Source organism: Mustela erminea, chromosome 5 (genome assembly GCF_009829155.1).
Source record: "Mustela erminea isolate mMusErm1 chromosome 5, mMusErm1.Pri, whole genome shotgun sequence".
Taxonomy (NCBI): Eukaryota; Metazoa; Chordata; class Mammalia; order Carnivora; family Mustelidae; genus Mustela; species Mustela erminea.
In genome coordinates, this window is record NC_045618.1 from 111,932,195 (window position 1) to 111,957,732 (window position 25,538).

The 25,538-nt window shown below is 42.6% G+C and overlaps 2 protein-coding genes across 3 annotated transcripts; one reads left to right on the plus strand and one right to left on the minus strand.

Annotated features, from left to right (window-relative positions):
- Window positions 1–333: 333 nt before the first annotated feature.
- CHURC1 (churchill domain containing 1) lies at window positions 334–25,113 on the plus strand. Of its 2 annotated transcripts, none has more exons than XM_032344510.1 (4): window positions 334–468; window positions 5,612–5,747; window positions 7,402–7,472; window positions 24,615–25,113. In XM_032344510.1, exons 1-4 carry the CDS (start codon window positions 349–351, stop codon window positions 24,630–24,632), a joined length of 345 nt encoding a protein of 114 aa, XP_032200401.1. In that variant the 5' UTR covers window positions 334–348; the 3' UTR covers window positions 24,633–25,113. The 2 variants fall into 2 exon arrangements, with proteins under 2 accessions (XP_032200401.1, XP_032200400.1); XM_032344509.1 differs by lacking the exon at window positions 24,615–25,113 and adding an exon at window positions 14,203–14,380.
- GPX2 (glutathione peroxidase 2) lies at window positions 20,707–24,080 on the minus strand. The gene is made up of 2 exons (XM_032344511.1): window positions 23,726–24,080; window positions 20,707–21,371 (listed from the first exon to the last, which is right to left on the minus strand). The coding sequence occupies exons 1-2, from the start codon at window positions 23,945–23,947 to the stop codon at window positions 21,021–21,023; spliced, it is 573 nt and encodes a 190-aa protein (XP_032200402.1). The 5' UTR covers window positions 23,948–24,080; the 3' UTR covers window positions 20,707–21,020.
- Window positions 25,114–25,538: the final 425 nt, after the last annotated feature.

Sequence of the window (25,538 nt, forward strand, 5' to 3'; positions counted from 1 at the left end):
TGATACGGAAAGGTACATAAATTATTATAATTTCGGCTTTCTGTACGGGGTGTGCCCAGGCAGCGAGAAACAATTCCCTTTCATGTGTGCTGTGACTCGCCGTTCTGTCAGTTTAGACTCCGGAGGGCGCCCATAAGAGCTCTGCTCAGCGGGAGCTCCCTTTCGCGTTCCCGCCACAGGGTCCACGGTCCCGCCCTCTTCCCGGGTAGGTTTCCGAAGTCCCACTCCCTGCCCCGCGTTGTTGCCTGGGAGACCAGGTCCTGCTCTCCCAACAGCGGCTACGGGGCGGAGACTTCGCGTAGGTTCCCGAAATTAAATACTCCAAGGGTCGAGTACTTCAGAGGGCGCATGCGGCAACCTTGGTTTTGCTCTCGCGAGGTTTCGTCTTCCCGGAAGCGGCGGAGGACCGTCCTCGAGAACGGCGTCGGGATGTGTGGGGGCTGTGTGGAGAAGGAGTACCCGAATCGGGTGAGCGAGTGGGCGCCGAGAACTTCTAGTTCTCCTGGCCCATGGCCAGCCCTTGGAGCTTCTCGTAGCCCCGGCTGGCCTTCCCTGAGAGGCCGGGCGCGGGCCGATCCAGCCGTTCTGCTCATTCCGGTAGCTGTCTTTAGGCGCTTGAGGGCGGGGGCGGCCTATGGCTGTCCGTTCCGCCGGTCCCCTGAACTGGCGGCTGACATCAGCCGTCACCCCGCTTCTCTCGAGCTCCAGGGGACAACAAGGGAAACCCCACCACCGCCACCACCAGTCGAGTCTGACGACGAAGGGACACGGCCCCCTATTCCCCCGTCACAATCTCAAGCTTGATTTGGTGAAATTCACTTTTCTTACTGAATTCTAGCGCTGGAAGGGACCTGTGAGGCCATTTGTTATAACCCAGTTTTGCAGATGAAACTAATGCCCATAGAGGAGAAATCACTTGCCCAAGTTCACATTCCCTTAACAGAAGAGCCAGGGGCAGAATTCAGGTTTCCTGACCCTTCCTTCCTTTTTGAAAAATCTCGGCTGCTCTCAAGCTCGGGAGGTTGTCAAAGCTTGTTACTGTCATTCATTTGTATACTTATTGAACATGTGTGTGTATAGTTAGATTACTTTGCTAGGCCAGAAAGGGACACCAAAGAAGAAATAGACAGCTGTCATTGCCTTCTGAGGAGTATATGATTAACAACAACAACAAAAAAAATGAGTAGTACAGTTGATAAATGCTGTTCAAGTTCAAAGAAATGGGAGAGTAATAGCACTGCTCTCCCAAAAGGAAGGTGGACTTCATTGGGGACTTGAAGGCCAGTGTGACTGGGGTAGAAAAGAAGGAAAGGAGGAGCCAGAGGCTTGGGAAATGTAACAAGAACAAGGATTCTTGTAATGGTTGGGAGGTGGAAAATCTGTAGTTGTCTCTGTCTCTGAATACTTACTCTTTGGGGAAGGATATACAACAAGAACACTCCCGATGCAACCTCCTTGGAAAAAGTTTTAGCTTCAAATCTTGATTTGATCTTCATATCAAATGAAGATATGCATACGGAATGACCCGGCAGTTCCATCCTAGAGAAATAAATGCATTACATTTGTTCCTGGGCACTTGTGTAAGAATGCTTACAACAGCATTATTTGCAGTCGTACACCGGAAAAGTGTGATACAGTTAGAGAATGGAACGCCATGAATGAATAATGAAAGTGAATTAGTTAGAGCAGTGGTTCTCAACCAGGTGAGATTTTTGCCTCCCAAGGGACACTTGGCACCATCTGTAGACATTTTTAATGGTCACAGCTGGGGGTACTACTGACACCTAGTGGGTAGAGGCATTATATTGCACATTTATGTTTCATATACTTTATTGTGTTTCTCTTTCATACTTTTTTACAAGTGTAAAAAATGTTCATGAATCCAGTAAGGAACACTGCACTTTCCAGAGACCACAGGAGGAAGGTGTTTGTAGTGAAGAGGATTAAAGAGATTAGGTTGGATTCTTAAGAATTGGGCTAATCAAAAGACTTAAAAATTGTATTAAGTTTAGATTCTATATGTGAGGCCTTGGGCATCCATCAAGAAAATCTAATAAGGAAATATTTCTGGAATCTGTTACTTAGGAGAATGAATCTTATGGCTGTATATTGAGGTTGTAGTAGAATGGAAATGTAAAAGGGAGAGCCCTACAGAGTATTTGGGGAGCCATGGCAACAGTAGTGTAGGTGTAAGACCTCATCTCAAGAAAAGAATTACTGGACCTCAGCCAGTTTAATGGAGGGAGGAGCTATAGATGATCTTAGTGTTTTCATTCTAGGCAGTTGGGAAATTCAAAGTATCATTACAGAAGTTGTAGGCATATGGAGAGAGAATGAAATTGAGGTGCACACAGTCAGGTTGTTTTTATCATGTTTCCTTCAAGATTGAGAGTGTAACATCCAAGGAGTCAAGTGAAAATACAAAATTGCAGTTTAGGTGCAAGATTCAAACAGATGAAAGGATTTGTTTTCTTGGGAAAAGAATATGGAGAATCAAGCAGAATGGAGAGCTTCAGGGAATAATTAGTTAAGTGAAGATAAAGTTTAAGAAGAATAGAGAAAAGGATTGAGGTGATGGAGCCTTTCATTGGCACTTTTTTCTGACTTTATATTTTCTGACTTTATTCTGTTCTAAAATAATTAAAGGGCTGTCATTCTGGAATTTCAGAAGGCAGATTTAGAAAGCATTAGTGGGTGGATGTTATTGGATTGTAGGCTTTGAATCAGAACAAAGAACTTTCTAACAGGTTTTCAAAAGTGGAATGGGCTACCATTGGAGAAACTGAACGCTCTTCCTGTTGTTCAGGAGAGACTGAACATTTGAAATCTGAAAGGTCCTTCCAACTCTGGGAGTTTTTGAAGTCATGTGATATTTCTGAGGGCAGTAAGAACAGAAGCCACTTTGAGCTTAGCAAAGGAAAGGACAATAAGATGATGGTAGCAAGTATAGTGTACTCATCCAAAAAATTGTCAGAGAAAAATAATGGATTAACATGTCAAGAAGTTCTAAGAGTGGATTGAATAGGTAATATTTATCTTTGGTTTCATAAATTTTTCTGGAGATTTATGGTAGATACTTTTCATAGATGAGGAATGCTAGTCTTAGAAGACAAACATAGGGGTGTCTGGGTGGTTCAGTGGGTTAAAGCCTCTGCCTTCAGCTCAGGTCATGATCCCAGGGTCCTGGGATCGAACCCCACATCAGGCTCTCTGCTCAGCGGGAAGCCTGCTTCCTCCTCTCTCTTTGCCTACTTGTGATCTCTGTCAAATAAAAAAAAAAAAGAAGAAGACAAATGCAAATAGTGAAAGAAAAAAATTTGATAAATTGGACTTCATAAGATCAAAACTATCTGCTCTTCAAAAGATATTATTTTAAAAATCGCACACCAATAATAGAAAATATTTGTAATACAAATCTGACAGAGGATTTGTATTTAAAATATATAAAGAACTCTTACAACCCCATAATAACTCTTACAACTAGATAAGATAAACAACTTAGCTTTCAAAAGATGGGCAGAAGACTAGGCGCTCCACACGTGTAGGCACCATGAAAAGATGCTTAACGTTATTAGTCATGAGGGAAATACAAACTAAATACAAATTAAAAACTACTGTGAGATACCACAAGATGAGGATGGCTAATGTAAGAAAAGACACTGTACCTCAGGTTGGTGAGGATGTGGAGCAACTGGAACTCACAGTGCTGGTGGGCATAGAAAATGGAAAACTAATGGGCAGTTTTAAAGTTTGCTGGACCATATTTTTCCCATCTGATTTAGCAGTTCCACTTCTAGGTGTTTACCGAAGAGAAAGGTATATGTTTACAGAAGACTTAATGAATCTTCGTAGCTGCTTTATTCGTAATAGCCCCAAACTGAAAAGGACCCAAAAGTCTTATCAACACGAATCCATGCCGTTTGGCAATGAAAAGCAATGAGCTACCAGTACAATGACATAGATGATTAATTTGGACAGAACAAAAGAAACTGGATGCAGAGAGGTATACTGCATGGTTCTATTTGTATAAAATTTTATAACAGGTGAATCTATCATCTAGAGATAGGAATTGGATCAAGGGGTGCCTGAGGTGAGATGGGGGTTGGAGATAGACTGCAAAGCCTGAAGGATCAGCTAGGAAGATAGAAATTTTTATATCTTAGTTGGAATATTGGTTAAAAGTGATTCACCTATTTTATTTATAGAAGCTACACTTCAGTGATGTTTATTTTTAAGAAAATCAAAGCAAAGCACCCATTCTTAGTAGCTGGAAATTTATACTTTAGTCCCAATGCCTTTCCCCCCTTTAGTGGTCAAGGTGATGTGCCTGTGATTTAGTATCTCCCAACTATATCTGCCCGCACAGAGTTAATCTCTTCCTTAACATATAGCAAAGAGCTACTCAAAAGGGGGAGGTTCACTGTGGTGTTGGGAATCCAGGAAGGCTTCACTGTGGCATCACTTAAAGCTGGTTTTCCTGATAGTTATAAGCTCTTCGGAATAGGAAGGAGGTGACTCCTCTAATCCTTCACTGTGCTTTTGCACAGTATCAGGCACATAGCTTCATTGGAGAAGTGTTCATTTGACTGATTTTTAGTCACACCAGCTGTTAAAAGTACTCTGTGTACTGGTCAGAAATGAGGTTGATGTAGATTATTGATGAAATGACTTTCTGAACTATTACTAGTAAGCTTTTAGCAAAGACCTCTCTTGAGCTAGCAACATTCGTTGTTTACAGTTTCTCGGTGATGAAGCAAATCCCTTTCTCTTTTGAATGCCCTAGTGTCTGATGAATTGCAGAGCTTATCTTCTCTGCCTGAATCACACATACCCTTTAAGGACTATCATCTGTAGAGATGAGAGTTTATTCTTGTTTGCTTATTTTGTGTTGTTTTTTAAGACATCAGAAAATGCTATTTCAACAATCAACTGAGCATCACAGTTTTTTGTTTTTTTAAAGATGGATAGGTAACAGAATGCCACCTTTCTTTTCTTTCTTATTTTTTAAAGATTTTATTTATTTATTTGTCAGAGGGTGAGAGAGCGCACACAGGCAGGCAGAGGCAGAGAGAGAAGCAGGCTCCCCGCCGAGCAAGGAGCCCGATGTGGGACTCGATTCCAGGACCCTGGGATCATGACCTGAGCCGAAGGCAGCAGCTTAACCAACTGAGCCACCCAGGCGTCCCCTGAGCATCACATTTTATAAGATAATTTTTATCATTAGTTCAGTATTCCATTTTGATTGGATTTTAATTCTAGTTTTATGCTATGCCTCATTTAATGTTGTTGGCTATTAGATTTTTCTAATTTTTCCTTTTCACATTTTATATTATTAAAGGTTCATTAAGTTTCTAAATATCCATTTGCATTTAGTCCTCTCAAACACAGTTGCAGTCCTCAGAGACTTACAGCTTTAACACTGCATCAATTTTATTTGCCATAAATAGCACTTCTAGAGGAAAGCTAGTAATTTCAAAAATTACTTGGTACAGACTTCAAGCAAGTAAATTCTGGCCATTTTTTTTGCCTTTAGAAATTTTTAGTCTATTAATTATTTTCACTAAGGGTTTTGAAATAGAAGAAAATTAAATTTCTATTTTTAATGTTTTAGGGTAACATCTGCCTGGAAAATGGATCTTTCTTGCTGAACTTTACAGGCTGTGCAGTGTGCAGTAAGCGGGATTTTATGCTGATCACCAACAAATCTTTGAAAGAGGAAGATGGAGAAGAAATAGTTACCTATGATCGTAAGTAAACTTTTAATTTTCATGCAATTCTGGTAGCAGATACTGGCTTTTGAAAGCTGATATGTTATACCTACTGATATGTTGTGTTTTATGAGGCCTGTTTCAATATTGTATTGCAAAAGAGTTGCTAGTTTGGTTTTTAAGAGGAAAATAAAGATGCTAGCATCATCAGACTCTGCATAAGTGACTTGCAGATAACTAAAGCTTATGGTTCAGGTACCATTTTTTGTTTGTTGTTTATTTTTAAAGTCTTTATGCCTTCTGAAACAAGAGAGACTTTTTTAATTTTAATTTTTATTTATTTTTAAAGATTTTGTTTATATATTTGACAGAGAGAGACACAGTGAGAGAGAGAACACAAGCAGAGGAAGTGGGAGAGGGAAAGGAGAAGCAGGCTCCCCCGCTAAGCAGAGAGCCCGTTGGGGGCTCGATCCCAGGACCCTGGGATCATGACCTGAGCCGAAGGCAGACGCTTAATGACTGAGCCACCCAGGCACGCAAGAGAGACTTTTTTTTAAACCTTAGGGTCATTCATGTGAGGTTTCTTTTTTTACTATACTCTAGTACAGTGATGTCCTCCAACAGCTACTGAAGTGTTTAGGGCTGTTTGCTGCCATATAAATTACCCGGGGATGTTATGGTTTTTTTAGTCTTGTTTCTGCTCTCATAGCTTATTTTTGTCTCCCATCTCATCATCTGTCTGTTGTTTCTTTTGCTGTGCTATCTTCATATGCTGCTTCTTGTCCTCAATGCTGGGGAACCAAATAAATTATGTATGATAGAAACAAGTCAGTTCTAAGGTTGGCACTCTTAAGAATTTTTATGAGTAGATTAAGTATACGTACTTGTAAATCCTCAGGTATGGTGACAAAAGATTAAACTGGTCACACCCCCTTTTTGCTTGTTTCCTGGTTCTTTGGTATGTTCTGAATATATGAGGAATAAATGTGCAAATAATGATATTAAAAAGGAATATGAAAGATGCTAAGCCTTTAGAATTGAAAATATTAAAGTAGAACAGTCTTTTTCTTTGTATTAGGCATAACGCTTTAAACTCCTTTAGAGAGGTATTAGGACATAGTGGTTAAGAGCAAGGGCTCTGGAGCCAGAATGCATAGGTTTGAATTCTGTTTCCAACACTTCTGCTAGTCTTGCTAATTAATTACTTAACCATGGTGTGGCTTTGTTTCTTTATCCTTAAAAAGGTGAGATCAATAGTATCTATCTCTTCAGGTTTTGAGAAGATTAAGTAAAGAGATAAAAAGTATTTAAAACAGTATCTGGCACACAGTAAGCACTCAATAAATCATAGTTATTATATGTTTTTACTAGAGTCTTTTTTATTGTTAAACTCACTTTAACGTCTAGCATTGGCTTTTTATTTATGATTGTTTTTAGTAGCACAGTTTCTCCCAAGTTCTAAGAATGGGAATTAATATATGCCTGTTAATCTCTGAGTCATTATGTAGCATTGCTATGTGATGGGTTTTGGATTTCTTCTCAAGGTAGATACTATAATGGGTTTCCTACTGCTGTGTTTAAATGTATCCATTAATGTATTCTTTTAAAGCACCACCATGCTGAAAATAGAAGTTTTACTGTCTTAAGACACCTTCCAAGACTTAATCATTTAAGACTCTCTCTGTTTCGGCAGATCTGTGTAAGAATTGTCATCATGTAATAGCCAGGCACGAGTACACATTCAGTATCATGGATGAATTTCAGGTAAATGTATAAATGTGGTATGTTATTGTGGGGAAGGGGGAATAATAAAATACTTTTATAAATCTAGATCTAGTTTTAACAATTGAAGTACTAGTAAGTTTTAAAGGAGACTATCCTTCTACTTGTGTATGTTAAAGGAGACACTTTAGATGTGAGTGTATCTATTCAAACCTGTCTCCATAAGAGTTACAAATCAAAATGAATGCCTTAGAAATGGTATCTCAGGCCTGTCATGTTTGTTGATAAAGAATAGCACATTGTGGGTTTTTTTTTTTTTCAAAGAATTTTATTTATTTGACAGAGAGAGATCACAAGTAGGCAGAGAGGCAGGCAGAGAGAGAGGAGGAAGCAGGCTCCCCGCTGAGCAGAGAGCCCGACGTGGGGCTCGATCCCAGGACCCTGGGATCATGACCTGAGCCGAGGCTTTAACCCACTGAGCCACCCAGGCGCCCCACATTGTGGGTTCTTATGAGGTTACGGTTGTGCCTGTTTTTTTCTCTATCCAGTTATGTAATTGCATATTGTTGGTTTTATAAGTGTTGGCCTGCCCACTGCCCCCCTGCTTGTGGAGCATGGAAATTCTGATAAGGAGGTTATCCTTGTCTTCCCTCACAGACATGTAGACTTGGGCAACTCTGTAGTCTCAGTTGTGGTGAGTCATTTTAATATAATTCATTAAGTAAAATGAAAGGATGGGTGTATCCAGGTTGGAGGAAAGAAGCTGGACCACCATAAGAGTGGAGAATAAGTATTATAAGGATGAGACCTTGTACGGAGCAGCAGGCAGAGAGAGAAGCGGCTCCCTGCTGAGCAAGGAGCCCTATAAGGACTTGATCCCAGGACCCTGGGATCATGACCTGAGCTGAAGGCAAATGCTTAACTGACCGAGCTACCCAGGTGTCCCAGGCAGGGGAATTTTTTTTTTTAAGTCCTTCAAGTTAGGGTAGGATTTTAATGAGAAAAAAAGAATAATCTTCCATAACAGAATCTTGCAGTATGAGCACTCCTGTTCATTTGTACTGTAGGGTAGAAGAAAGCACTTATTCACCTGTCAGAACCTGGCCTGATATGTTGTGGTTAATCCGTACAATATCTTGACCATATCTTCTCAGCATCCAAAAATTATGCCTCAGAAAATGTTCATATGTTATATATAACTTAGGGCAAAGTCAAGATCTCAGTGAATGAGTAGTGGCCAAATAGGGGAGGGAGCATATCATGGGCTTAAAGGAGCAGCTCTGTCCTTCCATGAGAGCAAAGGAGGGCTTATAGCCATTTGTGGAAGCTCTTGAAGCCCCTGTGAGCTCTTTAGAGTATTAAGATTGCCCTAATGAAGCCATTGTCTATCACTGCCATCAGAGCCAAGTCTAGCTGATTTCCCTTTATGACTGAACACAACCATTTTCAAAGCTGTCCCAGAAATGACGCTGGGTATAGGAAGAGGAAGATAAAAGAAGATGGCTTGTATTCACGATGTATAGACGGTGAAATTCTCTTGGGAAGAAAACCTGCTCTTAAACTGGCCTCTCCACCTCATCTTCTCACCATCTGCTACCCTACACGTGTGTTCTAGATCCTGTGATGAGAGTCATTTCTTGAAAGTGATGTGTTAGGCCACTGCTTTGGCCTTTCCATAGCTCATTTAAGCTATAGTGTAATAGTTGAGTTCTGGACTTCAGGGTTCTCATGGGGCTGGCCACTTCCCTTTCTCTTCTTTCCCACTAGTCTCTTTGGCTCACCACACATAGCATTGTCCAACCTCAGACTCTTCCCTCCGTCCCAGTAGAGAGGAAGATATTCCTTCCTCTCGAACTCCACCCTTTCTGCATTTCCTCATCTATGTGCTCTCTATCCAGCATTTTCTTTGTCTCCCTGGGATTTAAAATATTTCTGACGGTAAATATACTTGATTCTTCTCTGGTTAAAAAATAAGTTAAAAATCTTTTCATTTCACTCAGCTACCTCTGAGATTCAACTTTCTAATCATCTCTGTCCTTCCTTTTGCTGCTCTACTTGAATAGGTCTTTACCTGATTTTCCTTATTTCCCTGTGCTTCTTTTAACCACCTGCAAATCAGTTTTCATTTTCACTTTACTAAAACTATTCTCTCAGAGGTGTCCTATAATGTAGCTGAGTCCTGTGACCTTGCCTCAGTTCTAAGCTCTTTTAGCATATTTCCTGGGTCTGTTTTTGTCAACCGTAGTGGTTTGGAAGGATTTCCTCCCTTAAGGTCCATAGTGCTAGACTTTTTTCTTTCTTTTTAAATCATTTTGAGTCTTCTTTTGCTTTTTCCCTGGTTTTCTTTCCTGTTGTTCCCTAACTGATTTTTTCCACTGAACCTTGGTCTCTGTTCTGGAACTTTCTCTTTACTTTCTCAAATAGTGAATACACTCACACTCAGGCTCACTTAAAACCTATCAGCTGTCTCCCAAATGTCCTTCTTTGTTGCTAACACCCTGCCTGCCCTTCTTTCTTTCTTTCTTTCTTTTTTTTTTTTAAAGATTTTATTTATTTATTTGACAGAGAGAGATCACAAGTAGGCAGAGAGAGAGGAGGAAGCAGGCTCCCTGCTGAGCAGAAAGCCCAATGCAGGGCTCGATCCCAGGACCTGGGACCAGGGCCCGAGCTGAAGGCAGAGGCTTTAACCCACTGAGCCACCCAGACGCCGCTGCCCTTCTTTCTTTCTTTCTCTTGCCTTTTTTGGCTTTGTTGCCACACCTCATGTCAAGGACCGTACCCTCTCAAACCTAAATTACTGCGGCACAGTTCTGCGTGCTGCTGTCAAATTAATCTTATTCAAATATATCGTCCTGTCGCTCTTGCTACTCCATATGGCATATGCTTGCCCTTTGCCTATCACTGTCCTTATTCATGCTTTTTCCTTGACTTGTCCCTTTCTCTACCTTCAAGTCAACTACATCTTACCTCTTTCAAGTAGAACTTAAATTCTGTCTCCTCCCTCCTCTTGATAGTCTAGCCCATACTGCTTTTCCCCTTTCTTTGTACCTACAGCAGGCCCTGACTCATAGGAATAGCCACTTGGAAACTTCCTTCTCAGCCTAACGGGCACAAAAACTCTTTGTTCTCAGCTTTGCTAGCTTTCTTCCTTGTCCCCATTCTGCCCCAGCACCTGTTTCACTCCAGCAGTAGTTCAGGTTCAAGGTGGGATTCCCCACATTGGTAATGTTTTGTTTCATATTAAATGTCTTATGGGCAATGGTAGGCAGAATAGTGTTTTAACCTCCACCACCCAGCCTTCAGTTTGCTTTATTTTGTATCTCACCATTCCCACAGCTCCCTACAGGATTATTTTGGATCAAATCCCAAGTATATCACTACTTCTGTAAATATTTCTGTACATATCTCTAAAAGATAATTCTGTTTTTAATATAACCACAATATCATTGTTAAAGTGAGATTTTTCTGATGGCACAAGTAGGGGTGGAGTAAAGACAGAAGTATAGAGTTTAAACAGAAAATACATTATAAATGATTATAGGTATCCTTTATTTTTTATATCACCCTAAAAGCCACTGAAAGGACTGTGTGTTTGCCTCAGAAAACAAAAGAGGAACAGTGAGACTGCCTTCTGTTCCTCTGTGGAATAGGGAAGGAGAGGACTTGGGGTCAGAAATAATAGGTAGTAATAGAAGAAAAGGGCCATGGGCCCCTCAGAATAAAGCAAAGGATCTGGTCGTCCCAAAGGTGATTCCTCACACTCCACCCTTCCTTCCAAATCTCTATCCCTGTGCTTTGCCCAGGTGGAGCCTTTGAGGGTCTCCATGAATGACTGAGGAGAATTCTTGTTCTCTTGGCCGGTTTTGTAAAAGGTGTCCTGACCCTGGCAGCACAGGGGATTGTGTTCCTTGCATTCCAAGTTAGAATTCTAGACTTGTTTTCCCACAGAAGCATGCTATGTATGGCTAGATTCTATAGTACTTGTACAATATGAATTTGAAAGACTCCCTGGAATTTCCTGGCAACCTAACTGCTGTGTACAACAGTGCTTCTGTGGGAAACTGCTTTTGAATTCCAAATAATTGACCTACAGTGAAATTTGGATTCCACACCAACTATAAATGAAATATTTCAAATGTAGTCAGTCTTATTTAATATCCTTTCCAGATTATACCACGTGTTAGGTTTTTTCTTTCTCTCAAGATAGATTATACATTTTGCAAGGTCAGACGTTTTCCTTGCCTTCTCTCATGTCTGCCAGTGCACTTAGCACTTTGCAAAATATTTAGGGCCTTAATAAAAACTTGTCGATGGATACATTGGTGAAAACTCAGATGTTTTTCTAGCTTCATACATTTTCCCGTTTTGACTTTATTACTGTTTTCTTCTTCATCTCCAGTGAGAGGTTCAAATCCTACTAGTAATGTCTGGCAGATGAAAGTGGAAGTATTTGGGAGCAGTAAAAGAGGGTATATGTATAGAGGGTAGATTTTTATTTCATTGTTTTAGAAAGATTTCTTTATTTTGGGGGGAAGGGGTAGAAGTAGAGAATCTTCAGGCAGACTCCTTGCTGAGTGCAGACCCCCCTTTGTGGGGCTTGAGCTCATGACCCTGAGCCCATGACCTGAGCTGAAACCTAGAGTGGAAACTCAGCTGATTGAGTCACCCAGGCACGCCTATTTCATTTTTTAATTTATGAGACCTGTATTTGTTCTCTGAGCTTTGGCCCCTATTTAGCTCTACCGTGTGTGTAGACCAGACCTTGAAATGAAGTGTGGTTTTTTAAGAAACAATTTTTCTCTTGCCACAACTAAGCTCACCTGTAGGAAACAGAAATGCAGTTCCCTGGTTCTAAGTCTCTGAACCATACTCCTTGTTTGTCTCTGTGACCCTCTCTGTACTGATTGTCCAGATCCATGAAACACAAACTGCCTTGACTGACCAATTTTTCCCAGACAGCTAACAATCTCAGTTTGAAGTGTGGAAATACAAATAAATTTAGCAGTAAGTTTGTTTTCTTAAAGAAGAAAGTTTTTAAGCAGAAGTTTAAAAGGAAATATGTGTATATAGTTTATGATCCATATTAAAATATTCTAGAAGGGGATAACTATAAAAACAGGACTTTGCCCTAGGAGTTTTCCCTAAAACAAAATATCTTCTGTCACCAGCCTGATATTTTTAAAAATTTTAATTCCAGTATCATTAACATACAGTGTTGCAGTAGTTTCAGGCGTATAAGATAGTGACTGAACCCTTCCATACACACCCGGTGCTCATCACAGCACGTGTACTCATTAATCCCCGTCCTCCATTTCCCCCATCCCCTTCCCCTCTGGTAACCATCAGTTTTTTTCTCTACAGTCTCTAGAGTTCTTGGTTCATGCCTCTCTCTCTTTTCCTTTTCTCATTTGTTTCTTAAGTTCCACATATGAGTGAAATCATATGGAATTTGTCTTTCTCTGACTGACTTCCTTTAGCATGATATACTCCAGGTCCATCCATGTCATTGCAATGGCAAGATTTCATTCTTCTTTTTTTTTTTTTTTTTTAAACAGCCTGGACATTTGTTAAGCCCAAGAAACATAAACTCCTGAAATAGATCATATTCCAGACAGCTAGCTATTTAAATATGAGGCATGACAGACAAGTGGGTTTAACTTAATTGTTTATTTTCTTAGAGAATAAAAATAGTTGTTTTAGTTTGGGATCTTTCTTTCTTTCATTTTAAAAAAAACATTTGTGTTGCTTAGTAGTCTTAAATAATCTAGGAAGGAGCAACTCTAAGAATAGGAATTTGTCCTTAGGGACCCACACTCATATTGCTTCACTACTTTATTTTATTATATTTTTAAAGATTTTATTTATTTATTTGTGTGTGAGAGAGAGAGAGAGCACAGCAGGGAGAGCAGCAGAGGCCCAGGGAGAAGCAGGGAGCCTGGTGCAAAGTTCGATTCTAGGACCCTGGGATCACAACCTGAGCCGGAGGCAGATGCTTAACCGACTGAGCCACCCGGTCGCCCTGCCTCACTACTTTAAATAGCAGCACTAGGGGCACCAGTTGAGCATCTGGATCTTGGTTTCGGCTCAGGTCGTGACCTCAGGGTTGTGAGATTGAGCACCCTCCCACCACCACCACCCCATGGGGCTCCGTGCTGAGCATGGATTTTCCCTTTCCCCCTGCCTCCCCCCCCCAACTCCCCCCGTCAACTAATGCACACATGCACACACTCTCTGTCTTTCAAATAATTAATTAAATAGCACTAATCAAGCCCAATTTGTGTTTGGATTTTTTTTTTTTTTTTTTTAAATAAGAGAGGGAAGGTGGGAAGGGGCAGAGGGGGAGGGGAGAGAGAGAATCCTAAGCAGGCTCCATGCCCAGCATGATACCTGATGTGAGGCTCCATCTCATGACCCTAAGGTCATGCATGACCTGAGCCTGAAATCCAGAGTCAGATGCTTAACTGACCGAGCCACCCAGGCACCCCCTAGCCCAATATGTGTTTTGAGTTCAAGAAGTAGCCATGCATTTCCAAGTTGACATTCTTGGCATACATAGTAAATAGACTGTCAGCATGTGTTCAATTTACATAAACAAAAGACTCCAGGATACACAGATTAAACCTAAGACATCCCTGATAGGTGTTGAAGAAATTGATCTAATGTGCAGAGGGAATATCCATTCCAATTTACAGAGAATAGCTTGATCAGAGTAAGTTATGAAGTGTCTTTTTCCCTGTTCCTCAATGTAATTATGCACTTTATCTTGTTCTAGGAGTACACCATGCTCTGTCTGTTATGTGGCAAAGCTGAAGATACTATCAGTATTCTCCCAGATGACCCTCGACAAATGACTCTGTTATTCTAAGGATCCTCTGCAGTTCTGTAGTTACCTGTGTTGTGTTGGTTTATAATACAGCAAGCCTCATGGTTTGTCTTACTTCATTTATAATGGGAATTATTTTGCATTTTTTTTTCCTGCTTATACTTAACTATTCTTTGAAAGAAAAAATAATTTAGGGGATTATGTTCTTCTGCTGAGCTCTTCTGCTAAAGTTCCCAGTTCACATCAGAGTGTAGAATCTCTGTTAGAATTTATGTGGCTAGAAAATAAAACTAGAATAGGAGTATACCTAATGCCCAGATCTTTTGGGTAATAGGAGTATACCTAATGTCCAGGGTTCCTTGGAGAATGATTGATTCCAGGACTAGGGCAGTGACTGTACAAAATGAGCTTGAAGCATTTTGTGTCAAAAGAAAAGTGCCCCCCAAAATCCCCAAAACTCTACCCCCCAAAACCCCATAAAACACAATGACTGGGAGTATGTCAAAGGGACAAAAGGGCTAACAAAAGGGGCTCCCAGTGACTGAAGTTGGAATAGCTTCAGCAATAAAGTAAAGTAGTACTGAGTTATAACCCAAACACTAAATATCCATGAGTCCTTACTGACAGAGCTAAATGATTGAATCAAGAAATATGTAGATTAGAAGAATAGACATGCAGAAGAATTTCAAATAATATATGTAGATACTCCCCACTCCTTAAGGGTGGGTTATGCACAGCAGTTTCCTTCCAAAGAGTAGAGTATGCAGAGGGAGAAAAGTAACTTTACAGTGGAAGAACCAGACAAACACTAGCTCAACCAAATGACCAAAATTAGCATCCTCAATGATAATCCTATTGATAATGGCATGTGCCCTTGATTTGATGTGCTGAAAGCGTACTTTACCTTTGTGGTCTCCCTCCTCCAAACCCATAACCCCAGTCTAATCATGAGAAAAATATCAGAGAAATCCCAGTTGAGGGCCAGCTTTCAAAATAACAGATCAATACTCCTCAAAATTGTCAAGGCCATAAAGACAAGTCTGGAAAACTCGCACAGCCAAAAAGAGTGTAAAGAGACCTGAAAACTAAATGTAACGAAGTGTCCTGGGACAGAAAAAGGACATTTGGTTAAAACCAGCAAAATATCTATGGGGTGCCTGGGTGGCTCAGTGGGTTAATTCCTCTGCCTTTGGCTCAGGTCATGATCCCAGGGTCCTGTGAGTGAGCCCCGCATCAGGCTCTCTGCTCAGCAGGGAGCCTACTTCCCTTTCTACCTCCTTGTGATCTCTGCCTGTTGGGTAAATAAATAAAATCTTAATAAAAAAACAAAAACCAAAAATCAGCAAAATCTGAATAAAGAGTGGACTTTAATTACTAGAAGTAAATAGAATCACATCAACTGCTCCAAAGAGATCTTAAAATATCTCACCTTGTATAGTTGAAAGAACACCGGCTTGGGTGTTGGAAACCTTGGCACTTAGGTCTCTCTGCCATTTGGTAGCAGTATGACCATTAAGCAAAACATAACTCCAGTCTTTAGGTTCCATGTCTATTAGATTGGGCTAGTAAAAACTGATATTTTACTTCCTTCATAGTATTGTTGGAAGATCCAAATGAATAATGAATGTAAAATGCTTTAAAAAGCATTATAAAGTACTATATGCTAAAAGATGGGTTTGGTTAGTTCTTCTCATTCTAAGACCAAAACTTCAAGGGTCAGACATCAGAAAGAAAATTGTTTCCTCTTCATATCCAAGATGTTTGGAAATTCTAAACTAAAGCTTTGCTTGTAAGGGAAAAAAGTGAGTAAATGTTCATTGTTGATGCCAGGGAAGTTTTGTTATATAACAGGAAGAAGAAGAATACTGCTGAGGTTTATTAAGTACCTACTGTGTGTCTGGCCTTTTTAAACACTTAATCCTCATTACCAACTCCATCAAGTAGTAGGTACTATTGTTTTCCCAGTTTTAGCGCCAAAGGAACTGAACCACAGAGATGTCAAGGAACTTACGGTCAGACAACTAGTACAGTGACTCTGTCTCAGCACTACTGTTCACGACAGATGAAGTATAGGGGTCTGGCGAGGTGAGGAAGAAGTTGAGAATGTTGGCAACAACACTCTGAGGGATCTAGGCCTGTCAGACCAAGATCTGTTATTTAGAAAACTTAAGTCATCTAGGCCTTAGGGTTCAGTTGTGTTATTCCTGGAAAATGTTTTCCACTTTTCTGCAAATCTATATCTGACCTGCTGAGGAAATCGTTTGGTGAAATGGATCCAGAAAGCAGAGACAATGCTTCATTACTTTAAATAGCAGCACTAAGCCCATTATAGCCTCTGAATTGTCCCTTCTTGGAGTTCGCTAATGCTTCCAGCTTAGTCATTTGGAGCTCAAGAATATGATTTTATAAGCCCTAACTGACAATCCTCGTCTATTACAGGCTGTATAATTATCTGTCTGTTTTGGACTATATATTACTAAACTTAAAACACAAGATCCTATCCACATTGGTCATTATTAAACCAACTTTGTGCTGTGTTTTGTGACACTATTTTCTAGAATTCTTCTACGGATCTAATCAAATAAAGACTTCTTTTTTTTTAATTTTTTTTTAAGGTTTTATTTATTTATTTGACAGAGATAACAATTAGTTAGAGAGGCAGGCAGAGAGAGGGGAAGGGAAGCAGGCTCCCTGCTGAGCAGAGAGCCCAATGCGGGGCTCTATCCTGGGACCCAGGAATCATGACCTGAGCTGAATTCAGAGGCTTTACCTCACTGAGCCACCCAGGCGCCCTGCAAATAAAGACTTCTTAAACCTAGTTCTACTGAATCCATATTTTTCTGTTCAAATAAAGGGGAACCAGGCAAGAATATCAGGTTTTTTTTTTTTTTTTCACTTCCCTTTCTGAGAGACAAGAAAGAGAAGGAACGATCTATAGGTGTAATTGGGAAAGTGAACTTGTCCAGGCACCTTATTCTTAGTCTGCACGCTCCATGATGTATAGATCTGGTGTCTGCATACTTAGGCTCTTGGAGTCAAAGCTCAGCCTGTTCGTTTTGTTGTTTTAGGTGGCCCAGTCTTTCTTAAATGGTTTTGGCTTCTTCCGGTACTAATTAATTGATACATGATATATTGTAGGCACAACCAGATATGGTTCGTTACTTATAAGGAATTATTCAGAAGTATATATTCACTGCTCTTTATCAGGGGATCAAGAATTCTTTGTTTCATTCTGCTTTTTTTGTGAGTAAGGCTAAGTTACTTCACTGAATTTGAGGCCCTCAGTTTTAGGTTGTGTGTTTCTTGACTGTAGTAGTCTCTATTGTGAGATGCAGTATGGTTAAATAGAAAGGAAACCAAGAGACCTAGTTCTAAAATGAGCTTTGCTGTGGCACCTGGGTGGCTCAGTGGGTTAAAGCCTCTGCCTTTGGCTCAGGTCATGATCCCAGAGTCCTGGGATCGAGCCCTGCATTGAGCTCTCTGCTCAGTGGGGAGCCTGGTTCCCTTCCTCTCTCTGCCTGCCTCTCTGCCTACTTGTGATCTGTCAAATAAATAATAAAAAGAAAATCTTAAGAAAAAAAAAAAAAGAATAAAATGAGCTTTGCCACCTGCTCATGTTGGGACATTGGGCAGGTTATATGCACCTTGGCTCTTCAGTGGAAAAATAGAAATAATGATGTCTCCTGCACAAAGTTATAAAATCAAATGATAAAACATAAGTAAAAGAGTTTTTAAGTTGTGCAGTGCTGTGTACAGGCAGTCAGTGCTCTTTCTGAAGGAACTCTGAAATAGAGGGAAACACTATTGTATTTAATAGTACGATTAAAGGCTTTGGGGCACCAGGCTTGCTCAGTTGGTTAAGCATCTGACTCTTGATTTGAGCTCAGACCTGGTCTCAAGGTTGTGGGATCAAGCCCCATGTTGGGCTCTATGCTCTGTGGGGCATCGGCTGGAGGTTCTCTCCCTCTGCCTTACCAACCCCCTCAAATAAATAAGTCTAAAAAAAAAAAAAAAAAGCACAGACTTTATAGTCAACTGACCTGGGTTTAACATTCAACTCTGCTACTTGGAGCCACCTTCTTGGCAGGTGTCTTGTTCACTTACCTTCTCTTTAAAACAGAGAATTCTTCACAGAGTCAGTACAAGGATTAAGTAATCTAGTTATGTACTTATGCAGTGTGTGAGTGTAGTAAATATTCAATAAATGATAGTTTGTCATTTATTGATGACAGTTGTGATGGTGGTGATAAGAAATCAGATTTGAAATCACTAATCAGATTCTGGCTCAGTGTTTCTTAAACTAAGGAGATACAGCTGTGGGAACACAGGGAAATAATAAATTTCAGTCTGTGTACCTTGATCCTCTAAAATCAGTTGCCCCAAGCTTTATTTTTTGTTACAGCCCTCAGGGAAGTGACTGTCTCTGTCCCTGCTCTAAATCAAGTGGCATTATGTCATCTCTCTGGGAATGCTTGTTTATGAGACCCTTCCTACTTCCTGAGTTCCCCTAGGGAAATTTGATTAAAAGATTGAAAGTGAGTGATTATTTTAAGCTTTGCCATGTCTTATGGCCATAAACTGGTACTTCTGAGGCTGTAAAGGGAGACAAACAAGATGAAAAATAAAACAATTTCTCAGTTCTCTTCATTTTAACAACCGCACAACTAAAGATTTAGTAAAAACAAAATGTGCTTGTAAGAGAAGTGTCTCCAGTCCTGTCATGCCTGTTCCCTCCTGAGCCACACTGGGCAAGTCCCTCTCGAAGCATGTAGCATTTTCCCTGCCCAAGTGAGGAGCACTTTTCCTACCATAATGGCTCTTACTGACTCTCTGCAAAATCACTTACAGTGTTAATTCCCAATCCTTCAGGAATCTTTAAATAATTCCTTCAACTTGAGCCTCAGGGGAAAGACCCAATACATTGTACTGGCATATCAGCCTGAAATTGCCTGTGGCGTCATGCCAACATCTAGGACAGCTGATCTGTTATTAGGCATAGCAACAGACTTTAGCACTATGGAGATCATGAACAAATCATACTAGCATCCGATATGAATTCTGTATTTCATTTCTTCAGAGAAGCCATTTGTCTCTGCAGCTATTGCTCTAAAATCAGTGCTCAGTCCTGCCTTCCAAAAACTCATACCCCAGCTGTTGGCTTTAAGAGCAGGAATCTTGAAAGGCTTGAGTTTTTGACAGTCAAGTTAAGGGTAGCCTTAATTTAGCAGACGGCCCTGCAAAAGGGCGCCAGGGGATTCCCACTGTAATGCTCAGGTTACCCCTTTTGAAATAAAGCACCACGGATGGCATAACTTCAGTTGAAGGTCAGACAGTAAGGATCCTTAACCTCTATTCTGCACTGACTTCTCAGATGACACAGGTGCTTGGAAAATAGTTATGGGGATGCCACAGGAAAGGGATCTCCCCCCTCAGCATTGGGGTTCATAAGCAATGTGTCCAGTTTGGAGAACTGCCCCTTCTGGGCTTCAATGAGGAAAGGAAAATGTTCCAACTAGTGGTCCAAGAAGGAGAGGTGAAGTGAGTAGTTTGCAGCAAGAGGTTTGTGAGTCAAAGTGACAGGACAGTGGCTTCTCAGCAGGTATCTTTCCAGAACATGATAGGACCTGGCCTTGGTGGTGTTTGTGCCTTTGGAGTCTGCCTGTACTTGCTGAAGAATCTGGGGCATGGTCTCTACAAAGTCATTTGGCAGAACCCTGTTCTCACAGAGAAGGGCTGTCCTGTTGGCAGGTTATGAACAGTTGGATGGTCTAAAGGGAGGCCCTCTTCATTCCCACCCTCATGGAAGAAAAAATGAAATCAGTCATTCATGCCTATGCTGGTCTGTCTTGTGCCTGTATCTGGGAACATGTGAGTTTGAGAAAGACAAGGGTAGCATGGAACTGTGAAAAGGTGGGAGTCAGTCCTGCTGAGGATCAAACACAAATGTGACTCAGCAAGGGGATCGGGGAAAGAAGTACTCTTTGTGTTCCCAGGAACCGCACCCTCCACACCCTTGCTGTCAGTTAAAGTTGACCAAATTTGTGTCCCAGCAACGTCTCCAAGTGAGGTAATGCTTGGCTGGCCTAGTACCTGCAGTGGTAGTGACATCTTCCTGATTGAAGTCCTCTACCCAGCCTCCCAGTACTCTCCACTGAAAGGCTTGCTGCCTTTTCCTCCCCTTTACCTCTCATTACCTGCCCCTGCACCCCCCTGCACCGCTCCCCCTGCCTCTGTTCTGGAGGAGCCATTAAGCAATAATAGAATTCATACTTCCTGCAACTCCACCTGCCACCACAGACCCTGGCCAGAGCCTGCTCTCGACAGTCATCAGGGTGTCACCCGGATCAAAGCCTTCCTCTGTCAAGCCTTTGTGTGCTGCCAGCTCTCTGTCCAACCTGCAGTTTTGTGTTACCCCTCTACCCTCCATCGAGGAAGAAGACACAGGGAGCCTGGCTGTTTGCATACCTGCCCTTTATTGGACACACCTAGCAGCCTGGCTCTAAGCCCTTCACACTTCTCAGACACCGCCCATAAGGTTTAGGAAGGTGCCATCATTCTGTGAAGGCCCAGAGCCACCCAAATCTTGGAGCTCCAAGTAGAATCACCAAGCAGAAGGTTGGGGGAGGGAGGGGAGACAGGTGGCCTGGAAGGGCAAGGCTCTTCAAGAGGAAGCTTTGGCCCAGCAGTGCCTCCTGTGGGCACACTGAAGCCTCGGGAAAGATACCAGGGGCGGGACGGGGTAGATCTGTATGCTGAGCAGCTCCTGTCTATATGGCAACTTTGAGGAGACGCTTGATGTCAGGCTCAATGTTGATGGTAGGGAAGGTACGGCTGTAGCGGCGGAAGGGCTCCCCCTCCGGCCCAATAAGGAACTTCTCAAAGTTCCAGGCCACGTCGGAGCGGCGCACCGGGCTCCAAATGATGAACTTGGGGTCGGTCATGAGGGTAAATGGGTCATCATAAGGGTAGGGGAGCTTGTCCTTCAGGTAGGCGAAGACAGGATGCTCGTTCTGACCATTCACCTCACACTTTTGGACAAGAGTGAAAGTGGGCTGGAATCCACCCCCGGGGCGGACATACTTGAGACTGTTCAGGATCTCCTCATTCTGACAGTTCTCCTGGGGGAGGAAAAAGACAAAGAGCATGGAAGAGGGAAGGGGGAAATAAAAGATCCACGAAAACCTTTCACTCTCCTATAGTCCCTTCCCAGGACTATTCTCTTCTGTGTAGCTCCCCTGCGTCCCCTATTCTTTTTCCTTCTTCCCAACTTTGCCCTACTCTTGACTTGGAGATTCCCCATTCAGAGCTATTGTTTGATGGTTTGCGAGGCCATTCCTGAAAATTCTTGCAGTTCCTAGCTTGGCTGTTCTTACAATGAATGATTTAGCAATTTTGAACTGCTGCTTCTCTCTCTAAACTACCTTGAATAGTTCTTAGGATATCTGTCTGAAACTTCAAGGTACCTTGAGTTCAGAGCAGTAGAAAGAAAGGAAAAAAGAGGCTCAGGTGATGCCATCTAGAACTCTCACTTTTTTGCACCCCCCTCCCCCACTCTCACATACACAGTCACACACACGTCCAGGCAAACCTTCCCCTTTCCTCTGCTCTGATTTTGCCTCTGTTGTTTCTGATTACATGTGAGTATTGAGTATAGCCTCTGCCTTTCATCTTGCCTTTTCCTCGATCTGAAAGTCTAAGTGGGAGGAAGCATTCATGAAGAAAGGCCCCCTCCAAGGAAGTCTAGCTTTCAGGTGCTACAAAGGCAAAGTAAATTAGAGATGACAGTGGATGTATGCTAAATGGAATTGCTTAGTGACCGGCAGGGATGATTTAACAGGATAGAGTGTTTAGGATTCTGAAATAGGCCAAGGGAAGGAAAGCTAAGTGTGTACTTGAGGACTACCGTTGTGAAGGTGTAGTTAGCATTCCTTTTACTTCCAGACTGCTTTCCCAAGACTCCTTGCACTCACTCACTAAACTCAGCTGTGAGGGCTTTAGCTCTGAGCCTGTTACTTGTCTTTCCCTCCCCCTTGCCATCCCCGTCCTATCCCTACTTGGCATTCTCCACCCCTGAGAGCCCCAAAAGGCCCATGGAAACCCTTATTTTCCACCCCTTCCCCTGGGTCTAAGAGTCAGATTTCTCCTTATGGGAGAAAGTTCTTGCCTCTGACGTACTAGAACCAATCAGTACAGTCAGTTCCAGGCCATCAAGACATCTTGAGCCCAAAGGTGATCTCCATTAGACTCCTTATCTCTTAATGTAGACGGCTGGCGGGCTCCTGGTAGGTTACAGATTCCCTCCAGCCACTAGCTAGCCTGATGGTGGAAGGGTGGAGACACCTCTGGGGTGGAAGAGACACCCTTCAAATGGTTTCACCCATTCTCTCTCAGGCTTGGCCAAGCCTAGAAACAGACTGAGACAGGGAAGCAAGAGTGACAGCAGTGATGGTCTGGACTCAGGTTTGTCACAGCCAATGACACTTCAGCCTTCCCGTTGTGTATCTGCTAATCAATTCCTTGCCATCACTCCACTGTGAATTGAACTGAGGGGGTTATAATTAGAGGGTTCACTTGAGGACATTCTGTCTGCTGGTGCTATTAAAATAATAAGTGAATATAGAAGAATCCCTGAAAGAGAATTTGAGGTATGTGGGTTGAAGATCTAGAACTTGACCCGGTAATCAGAGACAGAGATTTGATCCCTGTGTGGAACATACAGACACAGACACACCCAAAAAAAAAAAAAAAAAAAGGAAAGAAAAAAAATCAGAGACAGGTGCACGTGACACCCAGAGGAGACCCGTAGACGTGGAGTACCCTGAGCTTTCCACCAAAATCATTGTCCCCTCGGCTGATTTAAAACAGAATCCTTCGACCAAAATAATACAGTTGCATTTGCTTTCACTTGCATATTACTTTATATTTTCCAAGGTTTTTTTTTTTTTTTTTTGGTATATCTTACCCTCTGAACCTCACAATTATCCTGTGAGATAAGTGGCATTATCCCATTTACAGATGAGGAAACTAAAACAGATAAATCAAGTGACTCTTGCATGGGCACAGAGCCACGGAAGAGCAGAACCACATCTAGCTGCAACTAAGGTCTCCTGGGTCAGTTCAATCCTAGTGTGAGTGTTGATCTTCTCTTTCCTTCTACTCATCCTCTCAGCGGGTATTTGACAAGTGCATTCTCCACCGTGGAGAGACATGGAGAGAAAAGCAGACGCGGTACCAGCCCTCCTGGATCATAATGGGAAGACAATAAACAACAAAACCCCACCCTCTGTACTGAAGCCCAGACAGTTAGAACCCCATGTATTTCCCCTTGGTATTCACCTGTATCCAAAGACCTAGATTAACAAATAACTCCGATTCCAGACGCTCCAACACACACAGTCACTCTCCATCCCCCCTTCGCCTACCAAAGCTTCAGCACCCCAACTCCTTGGGTACATAACAAGACACCCCTCACCTGATGTCCAAATTGGTTGCAAGGGAAGCCAAGAACCACCAGGCGCCTGGGGAAGCGGCATTGCAACTCATTGAGCTGGGTGAAGTCCCGGGTGGTCGTGCCTCAGAGCGAGGCCACGTTCTCAATCAGCACGGCCCTGCCTCGGAACGTGTTGAAATCTACCTTCTCCCCGTCCAGGCTGACGGCACTGAGGTCGTAGAAGGACTTGGCTATGTAAGCCATGGTGAAGGGGCAGAGTGAGGCGTGCAGAGTGGCGGCAGAGCGGCGGCAGCCCACTTCAGGGTCTGTTATAGGGGTGGGGAGGAAGGAGGAGCCTGGAAGGACAGGAAGGATTTCACAATGGGGCTTTGAGCATCCCCAGGATGACTTAGCAAAAAAAAAAAAAAAAAAAAAAAAAAAGGGTCACCCACCTGGAGGTGCTGTTTCAACAAGGAGGTGGCTCCTCCTGTTTACAGACTCTGAACAAAGCCGCCTACCTGCCCCACCTTGCTGGCAACCCAGGAAGGGCCAATTTGATATCTATGTACAAACATGAATAATTCACTCCTTGCAGGAAACTAGAGCCCCAAAGGTCAAATGGGGAGGAAAAAAGGGAGGGAGGGATGCAGGATTGACTCCGACTTGCCCCAGCAAGTCGTTCTCGCTTGGCACAGACACGTATTGTCGGCTGAAGGCCAAGCCGTGAACTGCGCCATTGAGAGGTCAGGGTCTGCCAAGATCTGAAAGATGAGGAAGAGAACTGGGGGGCATGTCCCCTTAACTCAGACCGCAACCAAAATATACATATGACGGGCACATAGTTTTCTTTGGCTGTTGTTTTCCACAAGCCTTACAAGCACAGGGATCCTCAGAAGGACAGTGTGATTTTTCTGGAAATAATTGCTTTCAGGGGGCTCAGCCAGGCTGAAGAGATGAAGTTTGTTTTGGAAAGTCTTCCAGTGAGTGGTGCTGCTTCTGCCGGAGAGCTGCTCTGCCCTTGCCCCTCTGCAGTGGCACCGACGCCCACACTGTGTCCTCCACTCTGCCTCCTTGGGTTCGTGAGGAGGCCGTCAGTCGTGGCCGGGTGATGGTGAGGAGCCACAGAGCAGGTGAGTGACCCCCAGGGCATGAGCTACACCTGCCTCCTCTCAGACAAAGGCTCAGTCCCCAAGACTTCTCCTGACAGGCTTGTGCTGCTCATCCTCCCCATCCCACCCCAGAAGGTAACGTGCAGGTAGTCAAAGCTTTGATGGTTCTAAACCCAGCTGACCTGCCCAGGTTTTCAGCACCAGCCGTGCAGCATACCGTGGCCCATCTGAGGACCCAAGAGAAGGCCTAGTGCTTCACTTCATTATTCCAAGCACCCAGCATCTCAAATAAATCCGATTAAAAAAAAAATTAAAAAGTCTGGATTTCTCCATCAGGAAGACTGGCGTTTAGCCCTGACCTGGCTCTGGGACTTTTGGGAGTGTTATTTCAATAACAATGCAGATGTTTACTAGAGAGTGTTTTCACAGGTACGTGTCCATTGGGAACTGTCTTCTAGAACCAAGAATAAGCAAGGCTTGGGAGCAGCTGGTATTGAGAATCTGATTTGCTGTGAAGATGGAGGAACTACTCACCAGGGAGTGCCCAGCTGTTCTGTCTTCTGTAGCCCGTTCCATGGCTGTTCATAACACGTGGGGACCCATGTCCCCACTGGCTGCTCCCTCAAAACAAGCCTCCATTACTTGAGTGGGAATGGAATCTTTGGCCATTAAAAGAGGTGGCAGGAAATGCAGCATGAAGTGTGTCGCCCAATGTGTCCAGGTAGAGTTCCTAAAAACAGCCAATA

Bases quoted from the DNA above. Each gene is read 5' to 3' on its own strand.
- CHURC1 (XM_032344509.1), top strand. From the start codon at position 349: ATGCGGCAACCTTGGTTTTGCTCTCGCGAGGTTTCGTCTTCCCGGAAG. The intron at 469-5,611 runs GTGAGCGAGTGG...TTAATGTTTTAG, and splicing joins AGAAGGAGTACCCGAATCGG to GGTAACATCTGCCTGGAAAA. The intron at 5,748-7,401 runs GTAAGTAAACTT...CTGTTTCGGCAG, and splicing joins AGAAATAGTTACCTATGATC to ATCTGTGTAAGAATTGTCAT.